Genomic DNA, 11666 nt, shown 5'->3' with positions numbered 1-11666 from the left:
GGCAAGAACCAATCTTTAGAACCCTCTTCAATGTTGGCGTACTCAGTTCAATTCCTTTCTGGTTTAGGATTTTTTGTGCTCTTCATTATGTTCTAGAAATGTAAAACTTGCGATCTCATTCTTCTTAGTCCGATGCTGCAAGTTATGGAGCTGCATACATACAAAGCCATAAGATAAACACATGCAACTGATAAAAATGTTTTCTAGCTTGTTATTCACTAGGCTTTTTTTGCTAACGTGCATGAACATCCATAGATATACACAAAACGCTTGAACATGGGAATGGGGAAAAAGAAAGAATTATCACATGAAAGCAAGCACAAACGCTAGAACAATTCCAGGTGTTATTATTATTATTATTATTATTATTATTATTATTATTATTATTATTATATACCATGGGTATTTTAATAATTTTAGTGCAATTTCAGTGAAAAGATATAGATTGTTTCATTTCACCTGCTTTCATTCCTATAAATAACTATTCATTTTTTTATTTTCCTAACATAGTAATTCATTCCCCATATCAAACTAAGCATAAATTAAACACAAACTCTAATTAGAAGTCACCCTTGACTAGACTTGACATTTATGACATTTTCCTTTAAAAAAAATTTCGAAAATTCTAACATTATTATTGTTGTTATGAGGGGAATATGTGAGAATAGTCGATTTGAACTTTCTACTGTTTAAGTTTACTACTTCATGGCCTCAACTTCGGTAGTAGGCCTTTCAAAAAAATAAAAAAAATAAAAACTTCAAAAGTAAGCCTAAACTAGCAAAAAGCATGCTTATGTTTTATTACCTAGTAAAATATGGATCAACAGTGTTCTTAACATGTTTTAAGACATATTACTTAGAAAAATATGGATCAAATTTGTTCTTAACATGTTTTAAGACAACAAGTTTCACAGCTAAAATGAAGTTAAGTCATCCGTTACAAGGAATGAGCTTAACTAAGCATAGAATAAAGGTGTAGAAGTTCAACGGGAACCACTAGTACTGGCACCACAACCAGAACATTGTCCAGTATCACCACCAGAACCATCATTTCATTTTTCTTGCTTTCATTCCCACAAATAACTATTCATTTCTCTAACATAACAATTAATTCCCCATACCAAACTTCTTAAGTTAAACACATAAACTCTAATTAGAAGTCACCCTTGACTAGACTTGACATTTATGACAGTTTCCTTTAAAAAAAATTCCAAAAATTAATTCTAACATTATTATTGTTGTTATGAAGGGAAATATGTCAGAATAGTCGATTAGAACTTTCTACTATTTAAGTTTACTACTTCATGGCCTCAACTTCAACAGTAGGCCTCTCAAAGGCAAAAAAAAAAAAAAAAACACAAACACAAACACAAACAAACTTCAATAGTAGGCCTAAACTAGCAAAAAACATGTTTATGATTTATTACTTGGTAAAATATAGATCAAAGGTGATCTTAACATGTTTTAAGACCTATTACTTGGTAAAATATGGATCAAAGTTGTTATTTAACATGTTTTAAGGTATCAAGTTTCATAACTAAAATGAAGCTAAGTCATTCTACAAGGAATGAGCTTAACTAAGCACAGAATAAAGGTGTAGAAGTTCAATAGGAACCAACTCCGATACCCTTATCCGTTACAATTTACTATTAATTTCCCTAATTACAAAGAAGTTGCCTTCTCCTGCTCGGCCGAAGGCCCGTACAAAGAAGCCATCTTCGCCTACCGGGTCATCTCGAGGAAGCAATCAACTGTCGAAAGATTCCGGCGAATTTGAGGAGATGAGAGCACCCATATTATGGAAGCAGGAGGAGGAGCGTGCATCCAGCCACCACACTTTCGGTTACTACTAGGAAATTATCCAAAATGTCTAGTAAGACTATTTTTTATGCCGCGCTCAAAGAAGTTCAAGAAATGGCTAAGGCAAAGAAAGAGTTCGCACGTTTCAAGTCTGACCAATACACTAGGCTTTCTTCGGTCGTCCATAGCACATGCAGATCGCCTAATCCAGTGGTTCAATGTATGAAGTTGCTCAATGAGCGAGTTCACGAGATCTCAATTGATACGTATTTTGCGGCAATACGGCTATTGTGTTCTAAGCATCTCCAATGGGCTTTCATAACGATAGAAGCCATAGACGGTTGTGGTTATCCAAGTTATTGCCTTAAAATACCTATTCCTTGTATGTCAACATTATAATTTTAATCAATTTGATTGTTTATACCATTGTGCCTCTTGTTTATTGTTTTGAAACTTGAATGAGTTTAGACATTATTGAAAGTCTAAATTCTTTTGTTTAAATTAGAGGGATTTTTATTAGAAATTTATTTATACATTTTTCAGATTAAAAAAAAAAAAATCTTGTTTACCTAGTGAAATTAGTCCCCTTTCTTCTCTTCCCATCTGACTAATGGACATGATCCACCCCCCCAGCCCCCCCCTTTTTTTTTTTTTTTGGTTCTGTTCTCGTCTGCTTTTAATGCCAATGTTCTTAAAAAAAAAAAAAATGTATTGTGAATTTGTGAATCACATTATGTATTTTTATTGAGAATTGTTTTTGTGCGGTGGTTAAGGGTCTTTTTAATTTGAAAAAGTGCAATTTAAATATAATAATTTTAAAAATAAAATCTTAAAAACACAATTAAAAGTTTGCCAAATCGTAGTATGACTTTTAAAATGGTAGTGTAACTTTTAAATATGTTAGTTTTCAAAAAAAAAAAAAAAAAACATATTATCTGCCTAGGTTTTTTTTTTTTTTGTATTTTCAAGTCATAATTTTTTTTTAAAAAAATGTAATTTCAAACAATTAATTTTTTACAATTCAGTTTAAAATCACTCTTTTAGTTTATGAAAATCACAATGTCAAATGCACCTAATTTATTAAGAGTTTTAATTTTAAATTGCTCTAAATTATTAATTGAGTTTATGATCTTATATATCGCACAATCAAGATTCAAGAACACAAAATAATTATTTCTGTCCCTTTGTTGGATTAAGGTGCAAAATACGGACAATCTCTCAACCCTCGCTACTTTCTCTTTAGCTTTTCCTTTCTCTTTGGTTTGATGAGTCATGATGACATGTGATGATGTGAGTTGTTGCCATGTGGCATCGCATTAGCCTTAACAAACGATATCGTAGCTGTACTCTCTCTCTCTCTCTCCTTAAGGCAATTAGCAATTTAGCATATATTAAGTTTTTTTTTTTGACATGTGCAGAAAGTGGAGAGAGTTTGCGTTTTCTCTCTTAGCCCAAGCTTGAAAGTCAATTCAAACTCGAACCGACTCACCTAACCCACCCGTTGTCTAGTCAAGTAAAACCCAATTCAAGAATTAACAATTGACGGCAACCAAATTTGAGCAACTTGGACTAAAAGAAGAATCAGGCAAAAAAAGAACCCTAAACACGAATCGGTCACCCAAGGCCACCATACTTTCCGATTGCAGATCCAGTTCAATCCAAAAAAATCAACCAACAATAGTAGGGCAAGACAAGGATTTCTTAAAAAAAATTGAGAAACAAATAAATTATAAATCAATGAGAGTATATAATCAAATAGATTATAAAGAATTTCGTACACCTAATTCTTTGACAAAATTGTTGTTCGTAATTTCTTTTCCTCTTTCTTACACAACAGTAAGAAAAATCAACTCGGAGGTATCGGACCAGGTAGCGGCTGCCTTGGAACTATAAGTGGGCGAATGGGTTGGGTCGTCAAGCGGCGCGTGGCTGTTACTGTGGTGGTCTTCATGGGCCGCCGAGGGAGGGTGGTAGTACACGCGCGCAGTTTGGGGACAATGAGAGTGAAATCTCGCTGCTATTCTCACCCCTAAATCCAAGATCTCCACAAACTTTCCCATAGTCCTCTGCTACTAATTGGCTCTATGCGATCGATACTGGTCTCTCTTTCTCTTCTTTGTTCTCAGGAGAGAGAGAGAAGACAGAAGAGAGAAGTGCTTTGGAGAAATGGGAAAGTAGGCTAGGCTTAAATAGCCTGTTTCTCAGCTGCTTTTTCTTGGTCTTTCCTTCCTCTTTCTTGGAAGTTTCTTTTTGCATATCGGTCCGTCTTTCCAGCTTATTTCGGTTGACCCCATTGTTTGCTTTTATTTATTTATGTACTTTGAAAAATATTAAAAAAAATTAATAACCTATAGTGGTTTTTCTATTTCGGTAATATTGACACGGTCGAGTAATTCCAAGCATCTCAAATGAGTAATTTAAGAAAAATATTTGGCGTCCTATAATTTTTACTGCAAAATTTCTTATAAATTGATGTATTAGTATGTGGTTGAGTCATCAACCTATACTCTTAATCATTTAATTAATTATAAATTGTCAAATAAATTTGTAAATAATTTTATAATAAAAATTATAATACTCTTAACAATATTCATAATAACCACTAACTCACCTTACAAAATTGTGAAAACCCACTTTCAAGAGGACATATTCCAAGCTCAAAAAATAGCCAGGCCTCATGTAAAATCGATTTAAAGTATTTTCAAGGTGTAAGAATTATTTCAAAAAAAATGAGAAGACAATTACAAAAGTCTAGAAGTTTTTGGGGATAATCGAATAGATTTGAAATATTCTGGGACAAAGTTTAAAAAGTTCAAAACTGAAGAACTGTATTTGGAATATGCCAAAATGCTAGCATTGCGTAAGTTCTTTTTGACTGTCTGTCTTTGTTGGACTCTTTCCAAGCTGGCGTCTCGAGGTCCTAAGACTTCGGTGACAATTTCGGTGGTACGCGTACGCGTGCTTAAACTTTCTAGAATTGGCTTTGACTTATTTAAGACCCTCTTTTTTCTTTTTTTTTTTGGGGGACTTGTCTTACTTAAGACTTGGTCCTAAAAAATAATTCGCTTTTTTCTTCCCCATCAGTGAATAGATTATTAAAGTTTATATATATTTTAAAAGAATTAAACATAAAATATTCACAAAAATACTCAAAATGTTTTTCACCATGTCACATTAGAAAACTTTCACGAACAATTTTTTTTTTTTTTAAAAAAAAAAACCTTCAAAATATATTAACAAACGAAACTCATATACTTTTTGTGTATAACAATCAATTTATTATAACAACATAGATAATATAATTAAATCAATTTTGAGGAACTACCATAATTTATCTGATAGGTTCTGGGAGTATGGAGTAACAAGATTCAACAATTGATTGCATCTCATATTTATAATATATAAAAAGAGGTTGAACTTGTAGTCCAAATCTTGCTTCAGATTTTATTCGAAGCAAATGGCTTTGTCCAAAGTTTGCTTCAATTCCACTTTGTTTTTGTCTCCTGTTTTGTAATTTTAAAGAGAGAAATGCTATTTATCTACATAAAAACATTCACAATTTGCTTTCCAAAATTTTTCAAAATTTAATTATAAAATTCTACTTTTTAGCTGATTAATTAATTAGCTACTTTTCAAAACCAATAAATATCAAACTCTTTTAATATTTTTCTATTTTACTAATGAAATCAACTTTGGAACTCTTTGCATTAAAAATTAGAAATAAGAAAAAAATATGAAATAGAAAGAACATTAAAACTTTCACTTTCATATGTTAAAATGACATTTTTTGTGATTTTTTTTTGAAATTTTTAGAGAGAAGTTAAATTTGAAGAGTTCAATAAAAGTGCTCTAAAACTAAGATGACATGATAAAGAAAGTCAACAATTTATTTTTCATTTTACAAAGTCTTTGTTAATTCAAAAGCTTATTTTCAATTTCATTAAAACAATTATATAACAGTTTACTAAATAATATATATTTTTTTATATAAAAAAAAAAGGACAACTAAGAGTAACGTTACATACTCATTTTCTAGAGTAGTAATATAAGGAAGATTAAAATGACAATGTCTATCCACCATATCATTGGGCTGATGTGACAATGTCAATCCACCATTTAAAAAAAAAATAAAAATTAAAGGCCGAAGAATTGTCCCATCAACCTAGTGATATGGGAGTAGAGTAATTCTATTATCACCAATTTATCCCATGACACCCCCCAACGCTTATGTAGCATGATTTTCTAATTAAAAATCAATTTTTATACACTAAATGATTGAAAAAATCATAACACCTACACTTTAGGGTGATGAGATGATGCATAACTTTACTCATGAAATAAGATGAAGTATGAGCATTTAGAATTACTCAAAAACTACTTAACAACCCAAAAAACACATGTCAACTGTACTCATCACAAAACAAATGGTCACCCTATTCCTTTATTTTTCCACCTTGACTATTTGCTTGAACTTATCATCCTTCTCGTCCAAGTTGCTGCAAGAAAGTTTTCAGCTCAATAGCCACATCCAAACGTAAATTCAATTTTGTTTTTGTGTTTGTTTTTCTTTGGGTTAAGTTTTTGAATAGAAAGAATTTTCTATAATTATTGAATCCCCCTCTTAACTAGGAGACAGAACATCGACTGCAATGTGTACAATATTAGCGAGATCGTATATCTGAAATCACAACAATTTTTCTTTGTTTTTAACCATTTCTTGGAGAAACAAAACAAGATCCAACAACATTTTGATATAAGAAATTAAATTCCATCAAATATGACGAGTATTATCTATGAAAGTTTGGTATAGTGATCGTTCCATTTACACTTAGGACATAATATTGGAAGTTCAAAGCAATATTCTCAATATTAAACATTTATCGATATCGATATTCTTACCTTTAAGTATCCGAACCAAAACTTCCCTACTAGAGGGATGAGTCGAATGACCCAAAAATCTATAAATGAACCTGCTTATCAGGGTCTTACTAATATCTACTTTCTCATGCTATCTGCACTCAAATAAAGAAACACATATACCCAATTATAATTATATAAAAGAAGCTTTCTAAAACAAGCCAGAACAATCTAAGTATATATCAACCCCAAAAAAATTCATGTGGGACATACATTTTACATTACAACATTTTCTTAAATTTTATATGTTGGATATTTTTAATGGGTGCAAAATTTTAAGTCCCAAATTGTGAGGAGCAGAAATACCTTGTAAATATAGGGGTCGTGACGTCCTCCTGTGCCGGACCTTTGCACCTCATCCAGCTTCAACAACCTGCATTGGAACAAAAGCCAATTATCATGAACTCCTTCCACACAAAAAACAGCAAGTGCCGTTGATTTAGATCATATAGTTACTGGTCTTGATCAATCATGCCAACTGGACCCATCACAATTAGAGCGTGTAATGGGAGGAATACATCCCGTGGAGTCCACTGAGTGGATCATTCATAACACCCAGTATGCGTGAATGCATTTTTCAACCGTCCGATTATATGATGCAATCAAACGGTTGAGATGATCAACCATGTTCATACACTCCAATTTGTTAACAGACAAAAACCTAACAAACAAATTGGAGAGCTATCACATGCCACGTGCGTCACACACTCAAAAGGCCATGTGGCAAGTTCAGAGAGAGAGAGAGAAAGATCACATTCTGAGAGCCTTGCTTGTGTCAGGGCTGTCACCGAGAAGTTGACGTATCTTCAGTTCAGAGGAACAACCGCCAGAGAGTAGTTTCAAAATGGAATCGGCTCGGCGGCGCATGTGAGTCGAGCTGACATGCTTCCTCCTTATCTCTTCGTCCTCGTGGACCATTGCAAGCCTTTTCTCACCTCGGCTAACGTAGCAGCTTATTCGGCTTCGCGCGCTTGAGCCTGCGGTCGAACTGCTCGACAAGCACGACGCCTCTGTGGACTCGGATCCCGAGGTTTTTGTCGTCGCCTTCCCGGAGCTATAGAGAATCTTCGACCGGCTCTTCCGTACGACCTGAGAAAATTGGAAGATCTTCGGATTTTGTTTGTTCACAGACTGAGACAGCAAATGAATTCGTTAACAAACTATCAATTCAAACAAGGAAGGGAAAAAGAAAGGAATAATTAACATTCGAGCAATTCGAACAATTTGCGTATCTATTTCACAGATCTTTGTGAATTCGAATTTGATAGAATGGAGAAGCTTTGACGGTACGTACTCGACACACAGAAATTAAAATAGAACGGAGTCGGCGTGAAAATTGAAAACAATGTGAATCGTATTTGACCACGGATAGCAGGTTGGATTGTGAACTGGTAAAGCAAGGCTTAGGAGATCATTTTGGCACGATCCAATTTGCAACAAATTTCGAAATTCGTATCCGAAAGAATTCGAGTAAGAGCAAGCAAATTCAAGTGAAATATGAGCGAAAAATAGAAGACTCCGATCACACAAAACTCAAAACTCATAATGGACGTTAAAAAAAAAAAAAAAAAAGCAATTCAACACTGAAATTCAAACAAAAACTGAAAATCACACCCCAAAATTTCAAAGATAATAGCATCGGTTCATGTAAAAAACAACCAAACAGTAATTGAAAACGCCATAGTTCAAAAAATCAGATTCAAGCATATCCTTGCGCATATTCAACCAATACGCAGTGACAATGAATCCAAACAGATTAAACAGTGTTAAACTAGAAGAAGGACAATCAGAAAGCAAAAAACTGGCACAGACTGAGAAATCAGATCAACCTTTAGCTTCATGTCATGGTAGCGAGACAGAACGTCCATGATGCTCTTCGGACGAGCTCTAATCTCCTCAGACGATCCCTCGCTGGCGAGCGATGAAGTGCATGGCGTCGAAACAGAGCCTGACTCTTCCATAAGCGGCACTGCGTTGGGATCGCTCAGCACCAAGCTCTCTCTGCAACTCTGTCTTTCCCTTCCATCCTTGAGGGACTGGTCCTCAGAAGCCAACCTACTCAACGAAATTGCAAAAACAGAGCGTGAAAACAAAAAAAATTAAAATGCAAATGCAAATGAGAATAGGATTTCCAAATTGGCTGTATGAATTTTACTGCGGAGCGGAGATCAGAGAGGGAGAGGGAGGTGTGGCTGAGAGGAGAAGCAGAGCCGAAGCTACTGTGAGTTCGATGGGAGATGGGGACGGTGCCATTGTCTCTCTGAGAGCCTTTCTCTTTCTTTCTGTTTCTCAAAAGTGGCGGGTTACTCTTACATTTTTGAAAATTTTCTTTCTGTTACGTTTAGAGGAGAGAATTTAGCGTGACGGGGAGAGTTTAGGATCTATGCCAAGTGGCAACTTTTCGTCGAGTGAATGGAGTCACCAACGCTAACCGAGCAACGGGTTCAGCTTTGGAAAAGGGAGACAATTTTTCAAAGAAAATACTATAGAATACTTACAAAATATATATATATATAGAAACAATATATATATAGGGGCCAAGTTTGCCAATGGCCCAAACAAGGTCTCATAATTATTATCTCAAATTTAACTCTAAATATTTTTACTTTTACATTACATCAATCAAATTATTAAACTGTTCAAATAAAAAAATCACTACAAAATATTTTTTTTTTTTTTAATATTTTCCTATACCCAAACATTCTTACTTTTTTCTTACATCAATCAAATCTTACTGTAGTTCCAAGCCACTAGACAGTAATTGTCCAATACCAAACAGCCCCATGAATGGTAATAAGCCCAAACAAACTTCACAAATTAAAGGAAAAGAAATGGCATTGTAACCCTAATACTAAGAGTCTGTTTGGGATTACGTTAGAGAAATAGAGTTTTTAAGTCAAAAAACGCTTTTGGACAAAAACTTCATTTTTAAGCTTTTGCCAAAAATGCGTTTTAGCTATTTTTAAGCTTTTTGAACCCTTAAAAACACTTTTAATTTTCTTACCAAACAAATACTTTTTTCTTTAAACGAAATTTTTTGAGTATTAAAAGTGTTTTTAGACCTCTCAAATGCAATCCCAAACACTTAAGCTTAAAACTTCATTTTTAAGCTTTTGCCAAAAATGCGTTTTAGCTATTTTTAAGCTTTTTGAACCCTTAAAAGCACTTTTAATTTTCTTACCAAACAAGTACTTTTTTCTTCAAACGAAATTTTTTGAGTATTAAAAGTGTTTTTAGACCTCTCAAATGCAATCCCAAACATGCCGTAAACTACATTAAGGACTCAAGATTATCGATTGGGATGGGGATTTAGTTTTGTCTCGGCCCCTTTGGGCCTATTGTGTTACTACTCAAAATGTCTGTTTCAGCTCGACCCATTTAGGGCCCATCTTGTTTACAGCCCAATACAGCTCCATAATTTGAAGATGGGGACCACATGCCTCTGTGCCTCACTCGCCAACTCCTTCGTACTCTTCCAAACTAGAATGCCGACACCATGTTTGGCGATTGGGCCACCTTTGACTCTCTAGTCCTTTGTATCAATAACAGAAGTAGAGAAGTAGAGAAGCACAAGCTAATATATATACTTCAAAACGTACCCAATTTTTTTATTTTGCGAGTGAACGTACCTTAATTTGTTCATCTCATGAGGAAATTCTAACATGCAGTAGACTTATTGGGCAGGACGCTTGTAGCTTTTAGAAGTCAATGTTGTGATACGTACTAAACTACTTTTCGTATAAATTGTTAATTTTCTTTGCTGATCTTACACTTAAAAGTAGGAGTGTAAAGGCGGTTACAGTTAGCGGGCAATAACCGCTAACCGTAACCGCCTTAGCGGTTAGTAGATTTCACTAACCGCAACCGCTAACCGATAACCGTTAGGCGGTTAGCGGTTAGCAAAATAGATAACTGCCCACTAACCGCTTTTTTAAAATTGGGTTTTTTTTTTTGTTTTCTTTAGGGCTTTTTGGGTTTTTTTTTACTCTCATTTATTTTCTCTTGTATTTTTAATATCTTCTTGGGCCCAATTACTATAAAAAGAGCCTATATTGAAAAATAAAAAATATTTGACCCAAAATTTACATTTACTTGTACTTTAAAAAAATTTCCTTAAATAATTCAACACAACATACAAAAAAAAGTTCAGAATTCAGACAATTGTCACAACATATAAAAAATATATATATATAAAAAAAGTTCAACACAAAGCATATAAAATAAGTTCAAATAAAACATTAAATGATACAAATAAAACATTAAAACTTCATCAATCCTCTCATTTGGTCCTCTAGCAAATCCTGTGGACATCAAAAGAAGAAAAGTTATAATATTAAACATAATAATATAATATTCATCCATTTTCCAAACGAATGACTCTCCACATGCCTAAAAGGCAGCTCACTCGCAATGAAATACTCAACCAACTCATTCCTTATAATTTCCGGATCATACTTCTTGAATCCCAATTGGTTGTTAGTAGTGCTTTCGACCGATTTCTTAAGTGACGTTTGCAACAGAGTTTGGCCTTCGGGTAATTTTGATTTCAAAAGTGGAGATGTTGGGCAACCATGGATAAGGTGGGTCATCATGGGTGAAGTATCATTTCTCCTATAGTGACACCCTATCAACTTGCTACAATGATTACACTTAGCTTTAGAATTATCCTTGTCAATTGGTTCCACTTTCTTGAAGTGCTCCCACACAATAGATTGATTTGTAAGTTTTTTGGTTTGTTGGGAAGGTGAGGAACTTCTAACATTTTCAGAGAAATGTGTTTCAACATCTTGCACTTCCATAACAGGGGGAGGGCTACTCGTTGGCGAGATACTTGCATCACTCAAAGTATCCTCCATCTAATACAGTTGATAAACACCCGTAGACAATTTAATATACATACTTCTATTTGTAAAACCTACTTAAATGTAATTTATTGAAGAAGAAAATGT

At 34.0% G+C, this 11666-nt stretch overlaps 1 protein-coding gene across 1 annotated transcript; it reads right to left on the bottom strand.

Moving 5' to 3' along the window:
• Positions 1-6803: 6803 nt before the first annotated feature.
• Positions 6804-8970, bottom strand: LOC132191767 (uncharacterized). Its single transcript, XM_059606858.1, has 6 exons — positions 8873-8970; positions 8530-8772; positions 8377-8488; positions 7472-7848; positions 7024-7090; positions 6804-6812 (listed from the first exon to the last, which is right to left on the bottom strand). The coding sequence occupies exons 1-6, from the start codon at positions 8968-8970 to the stop codon at positions 6804-6806; spliced, it is 906 nt and encodes a 301-aa protein (XP_059462841.1).
• Between the last annotated feature and the right edge of the window lie 2696 nt (positions 8971-11666).

The sequence above is a fragment of the Corylus avellana genome, chromosome ca9 (assembly GCF_901000735.1).
Source record: "Corylus avellana chromosome ca9, CavTom2PMs-1.0".
In the NCBI taxonomy this organism is placed as follows: domain Eukaryota; kingdom Viridiplantae; phylum Streptophyta; class Magnoliopsida; order Fagales; family Betulaceae; genus Corylus; species Corylus avellana.
Note: the sequence above shows the minus strand (reverse complement) of the source record. Positions and strands in the feature narration are given on the sequence as shown.

Bases quoted from the DNA above. Each gene is read 5' to 3' on its own strand.
- LOC132191767 (XM_059606858.1), bottom strand. From the start codon at position 8,970: ATGGCACCGTCCCCATCTCCCATCGAACTCACAGTAGCTTCGGCTCTG. The intron at 8,773-8,872 runs GTAAAATTCATA...TTCGTTGAGTAG, and splicing joins TCTCTGATCTCCGCTCCGCA to GTTGGCTTCTGAGGACCAGT. The intron at 7,091-7,471 runs GTGATCTTTCTC...GTTCCAATGCAG, and splicing joins ACAAGCAAGGCTCTCAGAAT to GTTGTTGAAGCTGGATGAGG.